Raw genomic sequence first — 21,513 nt, 5'->3', positions numbered from 1 at the left:
TCAGAGTGATTTTGGATATCTCACTTCATGGGTAACTTTAAACTGAAGGACCTTAGGAAATGATGTTACATCACACATGATCAGTACTACAGAACTGTTTTAAGAACTAGTCACATGTGTTCTTGCCTGCTCCATCTCTCTGCCAGCAGAATCTCTATATTACACTATCCAATAATAATCTTAACTAGTGTGATTCCCTCATTCACACGTTGTCATCCCAAACGCTACAAAAAAATCAACAATTTAGAATTCACTCTTTCTGAAATAACAGGAAACAACCTCTGAAAAAAAGCGTTCTACTGCATTGAGTTCACAAAAAAAAAAAGTATATTTTCATTGTAAAGAAATTCTCCCTGAAACTGAATACCTTCAGAAATGTATTCAGGTGCTGTACCATCTGGGTCGTGGTACAAAGCATGTATCATGAATGGCATACCTTCCCAAAGCATTCTGAAGTATTAGAATGTGTATGAGATAAGAATTGATAAGTAAGAGGCAGAAGATTTATTAGCAGAGCTTTTTCAATTACACAGATTCCAGAGATAGTGGAAAGGAAAAAAGATGACAAGCATCGCCTTGCACAGGGGAAAACATAAGAAATAGTAACAATTCCTCTTCCTCTTAGAGGTTAACAGAAGGAGTGAGAAACAGCTGCTTTCACTTTTCTGCTCAAAAACTCTACCTGCTAGCACAGAAACAGAGGCAGGTAAGGGGAAGATGTGCCCAGAAGCACAAGAGGGTAAAGGGCAAGGGCATCTTTCTTGAGAGGAGAGAAAACATGTCAGCACTGCAGCACTACACAGCAGAAGAAATTTTCATCTGCAGAGAGCTTTACTAAATGTCACAAGTGAAGCACAGTCAACTTGCCCAGCAAGTTTCTCCATTGACATTTGACTTTCAAAATTATGGAGATTATTATCCTTGACAGCAGGATGACAAATCCTTACTCCAAGTAGCTTGCTTGGAAGCTACTCTCTTAACAGTAGCTATACAAAAGAGAAAACTCTTGTTTTTGATTACTTCAGAAAAAAGGAAAAAGTCAAACCTCAAGGATCATCACAACCTACAAGAAAGGTATCAGGACCAAATGAGCCAGTGTGAGGCAGAAGGCAGTAATCATGTTCCAAATGAACTTTAAAAGCTAAACTCAATCTGACCCATGAGAAAAAGCAGATAAGGCAAAGAGATAAAAGACATCTCAGCTTTCTGAAGGTTAATTAGGAACCTCAGTTCTCTAACACCTCCATACTAAATTGCTGCCATTACTTTCAGAGTGCATATTCAAAGATCTGACCTGGAAGCAGAGACCAAAGGGGTAATGCTAAATATCTGGGAGAAATTCTGAATGGGAACCACCACTCTGACTTCTGATCCTAGTGCACCACAAAAGGTGCATTAGTGACCCTTGATGCCATTATTAATTAATTAAAAAGCAAAAGCCCTCAATTCTTGAAACTGTCCTGTATTGCACATATGTGAATCCACTAAACATTTGCTAGAGCAGTTCAACAGAAAAGCTAAGCAACATTCTTCAGAAATACTTCAGCAATATTCTCAGAAAACTGGTTTCTTAGGAGAATCTGTTCCATTTTCATGTGCAAATGAAGGTTTAAATTGGGAACAAAAATGTATTACGAAAAACAAATTTGGGAGATTTTACAATGAATCAGCATTTGCAGTTTTTTCCAGATTCAGAAGCTCAGAATATACCTCTGGCAGCAGTCAGTGACATAAACACAGCAAAACATGGAGAGAGGAAATGGATTAGCAGAGAAGCATACACTTCTGCAGCAGACACTGGCAGCTGAGGAAGCAGCAGCTTGCTGAGCTACAGAAGGATGAAACAACCACTCTCTTACTCTCTTCTGAAGGAAATGTTAATGTTATCACTGCTGATGACAATGAAAAGAATGTTTTTTAACACTGAAAGGACACATACTCTGAGGTAAGGTAGAACTCTATATGGGAATTACTTGCAGTATTACTGCATCCAGGAGGGCCATTTTTGTTCCTTCATTATTTGGAATCTGTTAGAAAGTTAAATGAAAAATGGATAAGTCTGAGGTGACACATTGCCTCTTGTGAAGGCAGAGACTAAAAGAAACTGCCTCTGCAAGGTCATTTACCCAAGTCACCAGAGGGTATTCAAATAACTAGTACTTGAAGGAGCAGCTACAGAAGAAATATCTGGGCTTGTGGACCAGACACACAGACACCAGGCACGAAAGGTTCTCACCTCAATAGCTGGATCTGTTATTTATTATAAATAATCACACGGTGGAAGATGTGATTTAAGTTTAGTGTAGAGAACAACTGCTACTTTTGCTGGTCTGAGCTACTGAGCGAAGACGGCCAAACTCCTGCAGTTTTTTAAAGCATCTTAGTGACAGCCAGTATAGCCCACAGCCTTAGCCTTCTGCCTGTAAAACTGCAAGAGCTTACCACTCCAAGAGAGTACAATAAGACAACTTTCTTCCTTGTTTCAAAACAAATACATACATTTTTATCTACCTTGTCAGCCAATCAGAAGCTATATAATCTTGTTCTTTAGCTACTTGCTCACACGGTTGTTCTCTCTTTTTCAAGGAACACCTTGATGGCAGCACAACTGTTAATGAGAGCATCCTCTTCAAAAAGCCATACCACATGACCGTGGTAATCTTCATGCAGCATTAACAAAATGTGAAAGGGATGCACCCTGGAACATCCCAGAACCAATACTCTGCATTTTTTGTTGTTTCAATCTCTTCTATTTCCACTTGCTATCAAAATCTTCCTACTGCAGTCAATTATTTATTCCATTTTCTTTTCACCTCTCATTGTTTTTACCACTTCTCCCACTCTGTCTTTATGTATTTACTTTGCTTCTCTCTACCTCCAACTATAAACATTTCAGCTTCAAGTTCAGAAATAAGAAAGAAGAAATACCTCTAAGAAAATGTTGCCTTGATGGGACATCCTGCTGACAGGACATTCAAGCCAACACTTTTTATTCATTTTATTGAATGTGGGGTGAGAATGAACTCTGTTAAGAACAATATTTGCAAGTTGATTGCATTCCAGCTCTACTTCTGAGAGTGAAAAAAAATTATAATTCATATTTTGGAATCAAATTAAAACGAAGTCTAAAATAACTCACAAAATTAGATACAAAAAGAAGTTCTTTTCTCATTACTGTGATAATTAACAAGTTTTAGAGTTTAATGCATTTGTAATCTAGTCAAGTAGACTTCACTGTTCCCTTTCAGAACTCATACAGCCTTGCAAAATAGAGAATCTGCCTTGTACTTCATTTTAATATGCTTTGAAATTAAAAAGTTATGGTTATTAGAAAAAGAATATTCTAAAGAATTCCATCTGTAAGAATTTAGTATCTTTTATAAGTAGAAGTGTATTATACTACTCAGAAAAGACTAATCAAATTACCTCAATTTTCTTGTCCATCAATGACATTCATCATTAAGTACAATGCCATATTTTGGCACTTTCCTCACCTTTTGCTGCTCGTCTCCTCCCTGTTCCACCAACTTATTCCACAGTTTTAGAAATGGTTATATAAATACAATTCTCCTTGCACTTAAGTATTTGCAGTTCTTTTCATTTAGCATTAAACTGATGGCTAAACTCTCCACCTAAACTATGAAGTCAACGATGGGGTTATGCTAACAACTGACAACTGATGAGCTGGGAGAAAACAGAGAGGCAAGGAAGGCATAAAACACAGGCGCTTTGGGAAAGATTGGTAAAATAATTGAGCGTGGCCACACAAATCTTCAGAAAGGAGAGCTATGAAATAATTAGGAAGCTTGGAAAAAACAACTAAAAGAGGTAGCTAAGAATGTTTTTGGTTTTGTTTCTTTTTTAAACAGACAGCATGAAGACTAACAGAGATCATGACATAAACACAGTGCTAATGCACTTTTTACTAGGAAATACTTCAAAAAGAAGTCAGTGTGATTGAACAGCAAACTGAAAGAGATTACTACACTTAAGAAGGAATTATTCAAATAGCTGAATTTACAAGCTAAAGGGAAATCACAAGGATCGCAAAATCTTGCGGACTAAAATACAATTAGGCAGGCAAAAATAGTTTGTGCATTGAGTAGCTGAAGGAATTTAAGCAAGCAGCAAATCCTTCTTCAAATCTATCAGAATCACAAAATCCATCGGACAACCTGGTGGGACAAGGCAATGGTAGGCTGAAAATTCAGACAGCAGAGAGGCCACAATGAATTCTAATATCACATTCAAAAGAGAAAAACAGCGAGAAAATGGAATGACTGGCTTCTCAGCAACTCTCATGTGCAAGAATTTTGAGAGGGAAGTGACACAGAGGATAGAAATGGCATCTACAGCACTCCCTGGAGTCAACCATATGCATAAATGAAATGAATAAAGTCCACAGACTGAGCCCCACATGCAACATAAGTATAACCTCAGCAAGCACTTTGGAGGGAAGGAGTCAAAATTGTAATAGGAGAAACATCACTGCTCAAATCTCTGGATGCTCTGTGAACAGACAGCCAAATCCAGATCACAGCATTTAATTAATGTGCATAAAATACTAAATGACTCTGCTCAAATCTACCAATCTGACTCGTTTTCTCAACAGAAGATGAACAGCATAAAGCAAGAAGCTGTCCCCTGTGGGAATCTAGTCATCAAGAGAATACAGATCAGGTATGGAAGGAAAAAAAGTTTATTTCCAACAAACTTGGAGGTATTCTGAAGAACACACTAAGACATAACAAATGAGACTTCCTGATTTTTAGAGATCAATACAGAGAGAATGACTACAGAGTCAATCTCCTCCCAATCTTCAAAAACACATTCTCTTCCTAGACACTTCGAATAGTATCTGAAAACAATATGAGAAGAGATACTTACTGAAATATACAAAATATTTGAGAAAAAGAATTTAAGAGCTCATAACAGAATCTGAGCAGGTAGATCAGTTTTACATCTTATGCAGAATATACCACCTTGGGCTATATGCAGGCTATTAGGCGACACCAGAGATAGCAGTGAAGCCAAGTCATTCATACATATACAAATTCAAGGGACAATCATACTGTCCACTTTGCCATGTTTGACTGATGAAACAAGATGGGATCACAAGGCATAAGAAAGAGTACATAAGGATCACAGATTAACTGAGGCTGGAACAGATCTCTGGATAATGACTTGTAACCCAACCCCAAGCTGCCCCCTTTTTTTGACTTGCTTTACCAAGGTACTGCAAGTGACTTTATATCTGAGATGGAATAAAAGCATACAGAGTTGATTGGCATGGAGCCCTTACTGAGTACAGCAATACAATTTAAGACCACCTATACCTCTTAAATCTCCAAAGTAAGAAAAAAATGCTATAGGGAATTTTGACAATGACACATTTTTAAAACAATTAGCTTTCAGAATAGTATTTTTGTTTTCAACAGAAACAGATGTTCTTTCTACCCTCTCTCATTCCCCAGAAAATTATCTTGGAAAAACAGATGTGCTCTGGCTCATATTTATCCCTAGGCAATAGCATACTACCTAGCCATACCTCTGAGATATACACACACACACACATTTAAATGCACACAACGTACACACAGCTAAGTATATAAAAAGGGGTATAAAGATATATAATTGTATAATTTAAAAATATATATGGAGATAAATGCATATGTATTTATATACACTATATGGCCCTCCCACATTCCTTTCACATCCACAAACGTGTTTTGTGGTACTTCATCAAAATCAGACTGAAGTTTAACGTAGCAAATAAGCAGATGCAGCAAAGCCTGCAGAGTTATTCTGAAATACATGTTTTGGATGCATTGTGTGAAACTGCCTTTTTCAAGAAATATTTTCTAGTTAGTGATTTTTTAAAACCTGTTATTATTAAACTAAGAGAGCATCTGTCTGAATCACGCAAATACATACACTGTCAGGATGCCTGCTTTCAACAAAAATCCTATTATTTTTGCTCTCTGATTTCTATGTATGATTCCTTTGCTCCAATCCTCCAACACAAGTATTTGGTGTTGCAGAAAAGCCCTGGGACTGGAAACTTCCGATATACAAACACGACATACAATTCATTCCAGCTGGAAAAAAATTCATAAAAGTTTAGGGAATAATATGTGTGAATTGTGACTCCAAATATTTTATTATACATGATATATGTACGTGTAGAGTTCACATATATTCATAATTACTATTGTTTATGACAGAACTGCCTTGCGTCAGGTATATGCTCCTAACTTTTGCTCAAATATGCATCCTTTATCTTTATAAAAGTGTCATTTTCACAATATTTAAACAATACTCTTGGTATTACATGTGAAGTTTCAATAAATTATTCCAGAAGATATTCAACATTCATATGAATAAAGCCCGTATCATCTATAGTACAAACAGACCAATGCATTTATGTGGTATTAATTTTCATTTTTGCTGCCGTAGCAAAAGAAAAACACACTCAATTGTAAAGGCTTACAGTGTCACAACACAGTTTGACCACAAATCTTTCAATAGGTGGATTTTAATTCATCTCCCCAGATCCTAGAGACAAGTTGATTACCAGAGAACCTCAACCTCTGTCAAAGTTTCTAGGCTTAACAACTGCAAAGAAAAAGCTTGTGAAAACGTGGATTGATTGCTCAATACAGATTCAGAAACTGGAAAGCAAGCCAATTTTCTTTTCAACTGCACAATTTTTCTTGAAAATAGTTGAGAACAGTCAGAATATGAAACAGGGCTTGGCAAATCCATTTACCAGCAAGAGACTGGAAGACTCTGTGGTTAAGGAAGAGGTAACTCGCCTGGTTCTGGTAGGATTAATTTTCTGTTTCTCAGCTCCTGTTTCACAGGCTGATTAAGCTGGCTATGCATACAGAGGAAGTAGTAGAGGAGAGGCAAGAGAAGAAATACGGTGAGGGCGTGATATCCAGCACTGCATTGCAGACCTTCTCAGAGATGGATTTCTTATATCTGCGACCCTGCACCCATGAACTCCACACACTGCACACAAAAATGAGTGACTGTATGGCAAGAAGGAAAGAGCTAAAGACATGGTCTCTTATAATATATGCAAAAGTCAAGCTTTTGATTTATCAAAAGGGTTCATGCAAAGGTCTGCTACTGGCATTCTGGAGTCAGGGCTGTCTAAGGACATAGGAAAAAACACTGGATAGGCACCATAATAAGTCATGAGAGCCTGGTGCTGGGAGCCAGAAGACTACAGTGAAATCAAATGAAGTAGGACACATGCCCTCTCTAGCAATGACCTCCTATTAAATAAATAAATAAATAAATAAATATTTTTTTTTCTTTTTCTTTGTGGGATCATTGCCACATATACAGGATAGACCTTCACTGGCTAAGGATGGCAGTGTGTGGTTCACAGTCTCCTTACCACTAATAGCAGAAATTCCTAAGTTTCTGGTTTCAAAGAGGTGAGGCAAGAAGCAAAGCTATAGGAAGGTAAACGATGGAGCTGTGGAGGGATGGCTTTCTATACCACTTTTTGGTAAAAACCCCTGCCTTGTGCCAGACAATTTTATGTGAGACAAGCTGATGTTCACAGGTAAGACACTATGGCTGTCTCCTTTTTTCCCCACACGTGGTTCATACAAAATATAAACACGAAGAGTAGAAAAAACACACTGCCAAATTGCAGACATGCTTGTAAAACAACCAAGGCTTATATACTTGAATACTTCAGCGCCAGCATGATTCGAACATGTGGAATAGAGATCAGGAGATGGATATCATATCCAGCAAAATCCAACTAAAAAAAAAGATCCTTCCACTGCTAATAGCTACCATGTCAGCTGGATGTAGCTCACTTTGGAAAGCTGTCAAGAAATGATGTGGGAAGGAAGTTTGCCTTGTAAATAACATTTTTTATCTGAATTACTAAAACCAGAATGTCTTTACTAGTTCAGACAGTTCTGTATTTTAAGAAAATAACAGATGCAACATCAATTTCTTCCTCAGACACCTTTCAAGCTTCCATAACAGCTTCTCGAAGGAAATGAGCAGGCTGAGAGATTGCTGTAACTCAACCTGCAACCCTGATAGATTTTAAGCCTCTCTTTTGACACTAACTACCTGCTTAGGTAAGCTGTGACAGTTGTAACATCAGAAATATAGCTCTCACAGCAAAAAAAATATATATATATACACACAGTTTTAGCTTCCAGCAGAACACAGGATCTTGCTGTTTTAGATTATTAGATAGTCAACATTCTTGGAAAATTCACCAAAGTTGGTTTTCAAAAGGTACTTCTGGACAAAAAAAAAGAAAAATTTGAGGAACAGTAACAAAGACTTTAAAGCAAGTGTCCAAAGCCTGCTTACCATACACAGTAGACACTTAAATACGTGGCTTGACTTTTTAACAGTGCGAAAGTTCAGTACCACCCATTAACTTCAATTGCAGCCTATCTTGTAGAAACCATTATAACTATACATTATATAAACAGAGTTTGGCAGAGCTCAGAATCTAGAGACAGTGAAATTTCAGACACACCAGGAGTACGCATGTACCCAGGAGAATCCTGTCTAAATAAGTTCCAATTTGATTCACCAAATACTTTGCAAAGCATACTAAGTAGAAGTGACGTAAAATGGCAGTCACATGTTAAATATTAACACCACATCATAGAATCATAGAATTGCTCAGGTTGAAAAAGACCTTACAGACCATCAAGTCCAACCACAACCTAACCATACTACCCTAACTCTAACAATCCTCCGCTAAATCATGTCCCTGAGCACCACATTCAAATGAATTTTAAACATATTCAGGGATGGTGACTCAAGCACCTCCCTGGGGAGCCTATTCCAGTAACATTCCTAACATCTCTGTTATTTTTCAAGTGTTCTCCTGAAAAAAGAAAATCAAAACAAAACTAAATGGCATTGAAATGACTATTTTAACTCAAGCCTCGCTTTTAGAAAACAGATTGTTTAGAAAAGAAAACATCAACAACAAAACAGCAGTTCTTTTGACATCTTTCCTTTGTATAATACTTCAATTTACATACATTGCATTGTATAGTTTGATACTTGTGCAATACTGTTTGTGCTCTTGTTCAACAGACACACAGGCCAATACTTTATCAAGCTATGTAATGGGCAATTTTGACTAAATAGTTGTTTATCTAGGATATTACTGTTGATTTTTCTTGGTCGTCAACTATTATTGGTATGCAATAACACTTTAGTGTACTTTTCATACACTAGTGTATGAAAACAGTTTTCTTCTTTACTTCTTTACTTTCCCCTCTAGAAAATAATGGCAAGACTAGCAACAGAGAGTGAATCTTCTCTTCAAACAGTTCAAGAGCTTCAGCAATGCGAACATCTCCACTGTGCCAAAGTAATCTCACCTTACTCTTGGCAGAGAAGAAATTTTAGTTTCCACTTCTTTCAATCTTGATCTCTATGCTAAGCAAATGGAGCGGTGGTTATCAGCACCATCTGTACCTGTTCTAGCAGTACGTCCACTAACAATCAGACTCTACCTATCAATCCATCAATGTATTTCCAAAAGGCTGCAAGAAACACACAGAAAGCAGGAAATCTTAGTTATTTCCAACACAAGTTGGTTTCAGACCAATAAGCTACTGTCTTGATGTTCTATCCTTTTTATCTGGTTGTGATGCACACATTCCCTGCAGATTGGTGTGTAGGAAACTCAGGAACACCAGCTCTCAGCACACACAGGTAATTTAAAGACTCCACAGAAAAGATCTCCAGAAAAGAAAACAAACTGCACACATCAGTAAACAAAGCAGCACCAACCATACAGTGACTGTTCTGCTATTTTGTCAGCAGTTCCAGTGCAATGGCTGTCAGATGACGCCTTCTGGAAATTCACAGCCTTGAGCACAAAACATCAATACTGTGACTCACCTTAATTTCCTCACCCACAAAACTGAATTGTTCCCTTTGCAAAATAGTGCTGGATATTTCCAAAGTGTGCAAAGCAGATTAACACACAAAGCAGAGAAATGTGCAGGAGTTTCTACAGATGTCTATGCTGCCCTCACACCCTACCGAGTCTGTTGCCTTACGCTGTGCTAAGTTTGAGACTTGAAAATCTTCAAGGATTGAAATCCACCAAGAAATGAAAAATGTATCTTCAGAAATGGAGAAATTTGCAGCTAGGGGAAATCACCATAGATCACCTGGAGGCAGCAACCCCATGAGAGACTTGGATTTACATGAAAGCTATGCTGCAGACTGACAAGCTCCCTTCACTTGCAGTAGAACTTTTGGAGATAAAATGCCCAGAACCTGAAAGTCATGTCTTAAAACATTGAACAGTTACATAGCACACTTGCTGTGGAGATTTACTTTACCTTAAAACAGTGTGCACATATATGATGAAAAGAATATCTGGTAGGCATCATTTTAAAAGCTTATTAATACAGATGGTAAGCCTTAATTCTCAAGGAGTTTTAATAACCAATACATTTGCTAACAACCAAACACACAAATCATTGAATAATCTTAACTGCAGTAGGCTTGCTGAGTTTTGAGCATAAATTTCCAAACTAATTCAAAGGATCCAATAATACATGAATTTCTACTAAATTAATAAGAGCTTTTTCCCTTCATTTTAGAGTGAATTATTGCAGAAGATATATCTGCAGGGCCTGATACCTCTCCTCATCGAGAGAAATCACAACTCTACCTTTGGCTTTAAATCAATAGTTAAGGTAACTCAATTATTCAGTAATGCATTGCTGCATATCACAGCATTTTATTATAGCGCAGTCCACTATTCATATCCAAATGCAGCCTCATTTGAACAGAAGAGTCTTTAAAGAAATGAAAAAGAGAAGCTAAGTACAACGGGCAGCATGTTTAATCTTAAAATATGTGGAGTGTTCCATCCACTCCAATACAGATAAACTAAATAAAGCCCCTCTTTGACTGTTCCTAGGTCATAAAGTTAACTGATTTAAACATCTAAAAGATTTGAAATTTTGATCAGTCCTAAACGTAAACAATCTGAAAACTGACTGGGCTTTCTTCCACATACTAGGCATTACAGTTGTCACAACTGAGAAAACAGTTTAAAATTGTATTAAAAATTGGAGTTATTTTCACAAGCATATCCCTTAAAATCAGCAATGTCTTTTAATGAAAAGACACTGTAAACTGCTGCATCTCCACGGATTTCAGTGGGACCATGCAGTTTCATAAATGCTCTAAAAAGGGCAGAGGTCTACACTACACACCAACACACTACACAGGAAAAAACATTCCCATGCTTTCCTCTCCAAGGGTGAAATGCATGGTCGCATGAGAGACCTGATTAATAGATGCAGATTAGGAATGTTCTGGTACACTTAAAAATAAATAAATAAAAACCGCAATGTCTGAAAATCCAACAGTCTAGACAGACCAATATCTTCATGTCTCAACCATCATAAACGGTACTATCTTCTTCTCACTGTGCTCTTCCCTCCTCCAGTTTCAGTCTAATCCTTAATTTAACTTGTTCAAATATCTCTGACAGAGGAAGTCAAAACAATAAGGCAAATTTTAAGAAAATGTAGAAGGTGTTAATCACATCAATACACTGCCAGTCTATGTGGCAGCACATTAGAGGCTAAGCTGAATACAAATCGCCTCACTCAGACAATGTTCACACACAATAACAGCTTCCCTCCCTCAGTTATTCAAGTGCAACAGTAGATTTTGGTTTTGTCCTAGGGTCTCACTTTACACATATGCCAGGGTCTGGCATTTAAAAGAAAAAAGACAAACAAAACCCACATCTACTGACTGCTGGTCTGTCACAACTGCCAGTGTCAGGTGCAACAGCATTTAATTTGATGGTTAAAAAAATGCATCATTTAGGTTTCACCCAAATACATGGTCTGGATTTATACATCTAAGCTTCTCACTATGGTTAAATTGGACTTTCTCAAAAAATGGAAGTATAAAACAGGTATTTAACTTACCTTGCGCCCATCGCTTGCATGGCAGTTCACATTTAAAGGAGTCAATAAAGCCATCAGTTTTTCTTCATTACCACTCCTGTAAACCGAGAGGAGGGAATTAGGAAAAGGGGAAAAAAACACAGCTCTCTGCAAAAGATTTGTTAAGGAGCTGGACATCTAAGTATCATACATTGAAATCTGTACTCTGCCAGGGAGAATGTCAAATGGCCAAAGGATTTTTTGAACATTTAAAAACCAAGGGTAATTACAGGAAATAACATTATAATAGATGATGCAAAAACACACTTCATTTATTTCCTTAACCTCATCCTATATTTTCTTTTATCTAATTTTACAGATCCTCTGAAAGCCATTTGCTGAACTGCTTCTCCTGAATTAAATACCTTTATCTCGCATACAGCCCACAACATTTGGAATAATTACATACCAATATCTTGACATTTTTCAGAAGGATAAATAGACTATAAATATGGTCTTGTGCTATGAAAAGGAAGGATGAAAGCATCGTTGGAATATAAGACTGAACTTTACACCTTTTCTATAGGCTTCCATATGTTCTCTCTGGTAAAGCCTATTTTCAAAATAAATCCCAAGATAGTAGTAAAAAAAACAAACAAACAAACAAAAAACCCCAACAACAACAAAAACCCCTAAAGGATTATTTATAATATTTAATTTGTCCCTGAAAAGAACAGTTACAAAATGATAAAGAGGATTTCAGCAGCTTAAAGCAAAAATCTCAATATTAACCTTATAATCACCACGATGGGGGATTTCAATTACATAAACAGGCTTTCCTGTTTGTACCATACTGGAAAGTCCAAAGAGATTTATGCTAATTAAGTGGTTTGTTTGCATCATTTCATGGAAAAGCGATGATAAAACATCACTGTTCTGAAAATCTCTTTTCCTCTCCTCCTTCCACCCCCAAAATATGCTTTATATTCTAAGCAGCACTCACCTAGCAGCTTCCAGGAGTTCGTCCTTCTTGTATTCACCTAAATGATTGCAAAATATCATGCTGTTAGCATTTGGCAGAAGACAGATTAAGAAATGCAGGAGGAAGCAAATACAGAATTAAAACAGAGGAGAGGAGAAAAAAGCCCACACCCCGCTGGGTGATGGAGCTGTGACGTTAGCCAGCTTGTGGAGGCAGCATCAGCAGTACCTTGGAGACGGGCAGCAAACTGACGCATCATCTTGTCCAATCCTCAGATGGAAAGGCTTTCTTCGGACGACCAATGACTGTGAAATCTCACGGCCAGAAACACAGTCCCGCTGATAGCGGTGTGTCAGCTGAAGACGATGTCCCCACCCCCTGCCCTATTCACTGTGTCACATTATACTTGGGAAGCATAATAAATTCTGAGACAAAAGCAAGGCAGTGCGGCTTTCTAAAAGGTACAAATTGCCGTGTTCCAAAGCCCTCGGTCTATTTCAATGGGAATATTCAACTTCACCTAGCTCTTGAGAAGAGCAACGATTAGAAAATCCCAAGCAGCCCATCATCTGCCGATTTCCAAGAAAATATGCATTTAAAATAGAAGGCACAGATGAAACTCTGTAGGAGATTTTGTTACATGACTTTGAGATAACGATATTAGAGGCAACCATTAGTAATGTTAAAGCAGCATTTACATCTGAAATTCTGAATTAAAACAGTCGGGAATAGTGTTGCAACACGCAGTAAAAATTATACAAATACTTTAAGGAGAGCACAGTACCTGTGGAAGTGAGAGGATATTCTACTGAAACATGATAAGTTCAGAATTTAGAAAAAGCAGCTTCATAAAGTCACAGAGCAAAGGGTATCGTTAGAGCCAAGAGACAGAGGGCTCAAAAAACATATACCATATAACACCCGCCAGAGAATTAAAGCTTCAGATCACAATGTCGTAAGGAAAGCAGGAAGGTGAGGCCATCCTGCAAAAAGACAGAAAACCTTTGTGCTGTCTGATACGCATATTTGTAACGTGACCCCAGTGAAATACACATTGCACAGAAGGGAGGCAGCCAGGCCAAGGGAAACACCACACCAGAGTCCAGCTACATTGCGAAGTACCCCTGGAGCAGGACTCCTCACAGTAAAAGCCCCTACGACAGCTTTGCTCGCCTGTCAGCATACCATGAAAATCATATGTTAGCTTTTGGAAGATTTTTTATGCATTTCATATTGAAAACAGGCACACAAAGAGGTGAAATGCCACCAAGATGCGTGTGAGGCCAGCTGCTCACTGCCATTCCCCAGCACCCTCTGGGGATCCTGCAGCCCAACCCAGACATCAGCCCTATTTCTCCTTTTTGTTTTTATGAAGACGCAATACTGGGCACAGTGAAGTGTTTCAAATCAGTGGTGAATGAAAAGCTCTGGCCAGCATGTGAATAGAAAAAAAAAAAAAAAAGAAGACACTATTACTTGTGCAACAATCTGAAGCAGCTGGATTTCCTGCAGGAGTTATTGGTCTGTATTGTATCAACACTTCAGAGACCTAATAGGATTAAAAGACCTGTTTACAGTGGTTTTGGCAGCGCATTTAGCAGCCCTAACCAGCCTTTGGAATACTACTACATTAGACATGTGTAATACCGTTCTTCCTTCCTTACCGCTCAGTAAGTTGTTACACAAAAGCCTGTTCTGCAAATACCATTATTATCGAAAGCATTACTGACCAAAAGGAATCACAGAATCATAGAACGGCCTGGGTTGAAAAGGACCACAATGATCATCTTGTTTCAACCCCCCTGCTATGCGCACGGTTGCCAACCACCAAACCAGGCTGTCCAGAGCCTGGCCTTGAATGCCTCCAAGGTTGGAGCATCCACAGCCTCCTTGGGCAACCTGTTCCATTGCGTCACCACCTTCTGAGTAAAAGACTTCTTCCTAATATCTAACCTAAACCTCCCCTGTCTTAGTTTAAAACCATTCCCCCTTGTTCTGTCACTATTAATTCATGTAAAGAGTCGTTCCCCCTCCTGGCCATGGCTCTGGATTTCAAAATGTCCCACTGTACACTCAAGTAAATTAGTCACTTTTACTAAGTACTTCAAAAATAAAGTATCACAGGTAGTGTTGAAGTTCATGGAAGCTATTGTTGAAATTTGTCACAGCTCTCCCATATTGTGATATGCGTTAAAAAAACAATATATTTTAATTGGCTGTTACTCTCCAAGAGCTGTCCCATTCTGCAAAGTGATATGTAACACTGCACAGATACCACACTGGCACATTTAATAATAATAATAAAAAAAGCCAAATGTATCACACAGGGTTCTCTGTTCTTCTGGAGCTCCTGGCACGTAACTGGATGCAGAAGCCCTTTGGCAACTTTCACAGACAGTAGGTGCAGAATGAGATGATGGTGGCATCTGAGAGAAGCTAACAAATGAAATATTTATTTGCAAAGCATTTAGAAATAAACCATGTGTGCTCATGGCAAAGACAAATTTCAAATTCCGAGCTGAAGTACAAGAATACTACCTCATACTACCAACCTCAAGCAATGCTTCTGTTCAAGAAACGCTTGACTTGAACCAAACTAATAACATCTCTTAAAGAGCTCCGTTGGGCAGGTCAGGATTTATAGATTTGCAGAAGGGCATCTACAGAACAAAGCGCAGGTAGCAGCCTGAGCTACTTTTTCAAATCTCTTAGTAATTGCTAGCTTTGAGAGAAAAACATCCTTGCAATCACAATATCAATACAGAGGACTTTTAGCAGCAATATTTTGTACGGCACAAAGTCTCTCTGCCAAAGATGTGAAAGTTAACATTGGTTTGCCCTTGTCACTAAAAAGATGGCCAAAACCATGATCCAACAAATCCAATGAGGCAAGCAATTTTCAACTGCTTGCTCTCTGACTACCCTGGGCTGGGGATGTATACACAAATAAGAGCACTGGATACAGCAGAATGGAAGACAAGCATGCACCAACAGCAAGCTTTATGGGCTCCCAAGGTATTCCTTTTGTTTGTGCTTTCTGGCTTGATGATGCAACTGCAAGTAAAGGAGCACCTCTAGTCTTTTGCAGCTAGACTGCATGAGCTTTTCTCTGCCAGACTGCTCATCTTGCTTCTTTAATCTTCAAGATGCCATTATTCTATTTTTATGCCAATTGGTGATACATAATCATATGGTATTCCTACAGCTGGGTCCCACAGAAAATTTCAGTGCAGCAGAAACCAACTCCACTGTTAGTTACAAGTAATAATCTATTTCCAGTTTTAATTCACTAGAACCCTTTAAATTTACCATGAGACTGAAATATCAGTCATATATGCATGCCTTGGAGACAGAAATTTTCTAGTTTCAGGAAAAACAGAATGAATCAGTCCTGAAGCATAATTTTGAAACAAGTAATCCTATTTCACTCTCTCTCCAAGTGCTGAAATTTCATCTAACTACTGCAAGCTGAAAAAGCTGTCTGAATGGCACAGACAGTGCTTTTTACAAGGCAATTACACTAAGAAATAAGTTGAGGCTCTCTCTTTTTCTCCCTCTCCCACAACATTTCAGCTAACATAGAAACATGGTACAGAGCAGAAATGGGAGATTCCCTACTTGGGTTGCTACAAAGAACACAGAGACTGGAATGCAAACAGAGTTTAGTAAAGAAATAAATATCATGGAAATGAACTAAAGCATACATTTCATTTGATTCTCCAGGGCTTCTCAGATCTAGAACTGAAGAGTAAATGCACATCCACACAAGCTATGCTTTTCATTCTAAGTATTGAAACAAATAGTCAAGTCATAATTGGTATAAGAAGCTTTCAGTGCTTGTGATAGACCATTAGTTTTCTGTTTTGTTTGATTTCTTCAACATGATTTTTCTAGGAAATTACAATGTTATTTTCAATGTCACTGCTTTTGGAAGGATCTGATCACTCCATTAAAATACTCATCAATACTGCCCTCTACAGTTAACTTTTCTTATATGTACAGTAACAATTGAGACTAAAATGTGAAGTTAAATCAGAGCAAGGCATTTTTGCCATCCCAAAAGCACAAGGTTGTGGGAGTAACCACCTAAGAGCGTAGGGGGAAAAAAGGAGCTATGTTGAAAGATAATCCCTTGGGAAAAGGTACTTATAATTAAGTAGTATAAGAAACACATAAGAAAGATGAACAAGATAATTTTGGATTTTAGTATTACATTCCCTTCTCACTTGTCAAGGGTTAGTATCTTTACGTCTCTTACGTATCTGTACTCAGCTACATCTCACAGGCAAGTCGTTTGATTTTATAAGGTGACAGGCTAAAAGACAGAACAGCAATGATCTTAACTTTAAGCTTGTCAGAGAGTAAACACACCAAAGACACAAGGAGGATATTTCCAAGGAGGAAAGGTGGCACCTTAACTTTGCCTGTGCTGGAGACCAGTGAGGAATTGTGGGCATGATTACAAGTTAGCAACTTGTAAGAAAAACTTTAAAAACTGACAACCCTCACTTGATAGTGAATGCTTTTAGCAACACACCTCAAAGGGAAGTGGGAATTAGAACAAAAAATATCATTTGGCCTTGGCCACAACTCTACCAAATCACTTGGCTGGCAACATCTTACAGGGAATAGCTTTCAGACAGGTGAACAAAGCTGGACACCAAAGCATTCCTGATACAGCCTTATAGAAACACAATGCCTTCTAAGGACAGCCTGGAAGCAGCATTTCAAGAACTCTGCAGCTCTGTACAGTGCAGGTTGGTAAAACCTCTACTTCTGTCTTAAGCAATGAAAAAGGTTCTTGGCAATTAAACCATTAATTCAAAGCACGAATATCACCTAAACATACAAGAGGAATTGCAGCTGTTAGATGCAGTCCTATCTAAGAATAAACAGCATGTTTATTCTTTGTGGGGTTTAGTCTCCAAGAAGAGTTAGATAGCATATCAAAAAGGTCTTAGGTACATCTGAAATCATAGCAGTACCATTAAGTTTATGTCTAGCACATAACAGACATCTGCTTCCCACATAAACTCTTTCCAGAAGTGCTGTCCTATTTGTTAGAAATGTTATCTCTTCACACCTCAACAGCAGGAAGATGAAAACGTTCCTCTATCAAAGAGTTTCAGATTTTCTTGCTCTTAAATCACAGAATGCAAAGATGAAGCTAAGGAAATAAAAGGAACTAAACAGAAGAATATTCCTGAATGGTAAAGGCACACTGCAGAGAAAGGACATAGCACATCACGCTGCAAGATCATAACTCACCTCTACTCCCAAAAAGCACACATGCAAAAACTCAACAGCAGCCACCATGTGCTAAGTCACGTAAATATCTTAACCTATCAGCTACTAGGAAGAAAATTAACTATGTCCCACTCAAAACTAGGACAAATTTTAAAAACCTCTTAGCCCTCACTAAAAGAACATCCATTCAAATACCAAGTGGAGAAAACATATTTGTTATTTATAGCCAGGTACTATTTGCTACTCATTTTGGAATAACATATCACAAGATGGAAATATTAGAGTAATAATTAGTATGCAAATATGCAGGAAGTCTAGTTTGAATGACTGCATTCATTTTGTGTGCTTTTTAAAACCAACAGTGAAAGAATGAAATACTATATACAAACGAAATTTTGTAACATTTTCAGTACTTCATATCAATCTCATTGCTTAAAATATCTTGTAGGTAATATGATTACACATATGATTTCTTTAAAAAAGCAAACAACTCGTTACCATAAATGGCAATATAGCTCACTACAAAGTGCAGAAACAATAGCTCCACGGGAAAAGAAGGCTGGTAGGGAAAAGGAGATACTAACTCATTAATTAAAGACAAGAGCTTTAGTTCACCAGACTGCTGTCATTATGTTTCAATTCTAAAGGAGAGCACTTGTTCTTCAACTGTTCATTTATGCATGAGAAGTTTCATCTGATGCAATCAATCCAAGGCTGCCTGTTCCACAGACACCTTACAGAAGATGAGCCAGCCACTGGTTACATGCAGCTTGACGCTGCTGATAATCCATGCACTCTGTATTTATATTGCACTAGAAAACTATGGACTTTGTAGTCACAAGAAGACTCATGCATCAAGCACCATCCAAAGCAGATGTCTTCTCTTCACTGCAGGCTGGAAAGGAGATGTGACTGCTTGTACCTTCTGCACAATACCTCTGCAGGTTTCTGAGCAAACCTGCAGCGCAAGTTAGTTTAATTATGTTTTGCAAGAAGGAGGAATAAATGCTGCTTTCCACTCTCAGTTATTTCCAGTAATTCTCAAAAGATTTAAAGACTCTACTTACCTCAAAAAATTGAAAATTTAATTGGCAAAAGAAGTACTGCTACATTCCTCATCCATCAGAACCATTAATGATATTAAATAATATTCCCAAGGAAATACATTATGACTATCCTATTACCTAATAGATTACCACTAGCTCCTAATGCAGCTGGTTTGGACAGTGGCTTTATTTTAAAGTCACTCTGGGATACATTTCATTCAGCTTCCAAAAAAGTGATATTTTAAACCTCTTTCTGACCTAAAATGAAAGAGAACCATGCAAGAGTTAATACAGGCCGTCTCTCCCATGCCCCAGGTGTGTATTTTTTCAGCATGAGCTAACTCAGCATTACTATTCCTTCTGCAGAGCATATGCCATCAGGAAGTAGTAATACTGTACCTTCCCCACCATGAGCGTAGGAATCCTGTTTATCTCTCTGTTAATTTCTAATTACCATCACACTCCTGATCTGCTCCTGGCTGCTTTGTGTAACAAGTGAATCAAACTGGGACGAAATACTACAGATCCTAAGATCAGCAAAAGGAATTCTGAGAGGAGAAGAACACTCAGCAATCTGCATACAACTTTGGCTATGGCATTAATTGCTGAAGAAAATAGTATTTAACTACAGCAGTGATGACCCTTAATCCTCCAAGCAGAGTCTATTAGAGTAATAATTGTTATTACTATAATAGAGTAGCAGGAAGAATATGACCATCAAAATATGGCTTTTATACAAATATGAGTATAGGCTTGAATTTATTACAAAGTAATAGATTCAGATAAAATCAGCTATTCAGTGGGGTGGTCCCAAGGCTTATCCACTGCTGGCCTGAACAGAGCTCCTAAAGCAAAGTGCACATTTGACCAAGTTCAGCTCCCTGCATAAATCTACTCAAAAATAAAAATAATAAAAATAAAGAAATACCAGCAGCAAATAGCCCTATTTTCCTGGATTTAACACCACTCCATCTTTGTTTTTTGTTATTTGTTCCACATTAAAGTACCATACTCAAAAGCAGATTTTACATGGAAATGGCAGAAAATCGGTCATTTGTCATGGGAAGCAGCTGCTTTATGGCTGACAGTGGCAGGTATGAGGATTCAAGAGGCATTCAGAAGTACTGATATGCATCACAGTTTTTTTCTGCTCTCTTTACAACAGCTATATTGACAAACCCTGTACCTACCATACTTAGTGCTTACTCCCAGGACAGCAGGCAGCCTCATCACCCGCTAATGTCATCTGGCTTGGCATACATAAAACACAGCCACAAAAAGAGGTAATTATTCTGGCTAATATTGCAATCAGACAAAAGGTACTGGTAATGCCATGACACCAAGTCTGCTGCTTGTGAAACTGTAGAGCTGCTTCCCTGCCCAAATGGAAAGAATTAACTGAATTCTAAATCTCTGCCAAAATATTCATAGCATTGCACAAAATAAAGTTCAAACAAACAGTAAGAACATCATTCTTAAAAGGAAAGCAAAAATGAATTGCAAAAACAAATTTGCAGAGCCCAGAAGGAGGTGGACGATTATGCTCTATCGCTAATAAATAAATGAGTTTATGTGCTGTAAGTGGCAGTGAAATAGCAGAAAATACAAGAGGTTTAATTCCAAAACAGAAAGGAATGCTTTGAAAGGAGTAAATGCTCACTTAACCAAAGAAATGAAAATATAGAACTACACAAAGCAATTGTGTCATTCAAAAACCTACATCCTGAAGAATAGGTGACTATTTCATGATATGTTGGAATGACATTTCAAAATGTACACTTGAAAATGCTGTAGCTTTAGTCCTCTTATCTCATTGCAGTGCAGTACTGAGTTTATGTAACTTCTATTCAAAGAACAGATATCTGGCAAAAAGGAACAGTATCTATGAATAAGTCTCCTGGAGATTTTGAGCGTTCTTTATTTGTAAACATTTTCAGATAGTCCTTACACATTTCGTTAGGAGTCCCTCTCACCATCCAAAAAGCCTCAAAGCATTGCTTTTACTCCTGTACAGAGTAAAATTCCATGCCTGCCTTTCCTGGACACCAGAGGACAATGCTGTTCCCTCTGGAGAATGAGTTTCTCCTTTTCCAGCTTCCCTTGGCTCACTCACTCACCCAAGATTGGAACCGCACAGTCTTAGCTCTGCTTTTGAAAGATGCTTCATCTGTGTACAACAGACATTTCATTGATAGAGACTACTAGCTGCAATTTATGATACTCTATCCACGTGGATACCTGGGGAAATATTAGTTCAGCTGGCAATTACTACAGGTTAGGAACATTAAAGAGCCTGAAGGGA

General features: G+C 38.0%; 1 protein-coding gene across 1 annotated transcript in view; it reads right to left on the bottom strand.

Annotated features, from left to right (window-relative positions):
* Window positions 1–21,513, bottom strand: part of TNKS (tankyrase) — a 106,267-nt gene that overhangs the window by 39,970 nt on the left and 44,784 nt on the right. The window contains exons 5-6 of the mRNA XM_042812459.1: window positions 12,940–12,976; window positions 11,979–12,054 (exon numbers count right to left, since the gene is read on the bottom strand). Coding sequence (XP_042668393.1) covers window positions 11,979–12,054; window positions 12,940–12,976 — 113 coding nt within the window. The remainder of the gene's footprint in view (window positions 1–11,978; window positions 12,055–12,939; window positions 12,977–21,513) is intronic.

The sequence above is a fragment of the Centrocercus urophasianus genome, unplaced genomic scaffold, assembly GCF_019232065.1.
Source record: "Centrocercus urophasianus isolate 14NV4802_14NV808 unplaced genomic scaffold, USGS_Curo_1.0 seq_13, whole genome shotgun sequence".
Classification (NCBI taxonomy): Eukaryota; Metazoa; Chordata; class Aves; order Galliformes; family Phasianidae; genus Centrocercus; species Centrocercus urophasianus.
This window is presented reverse-complemented; position numbering and strand designations above follow the sequence as displayed.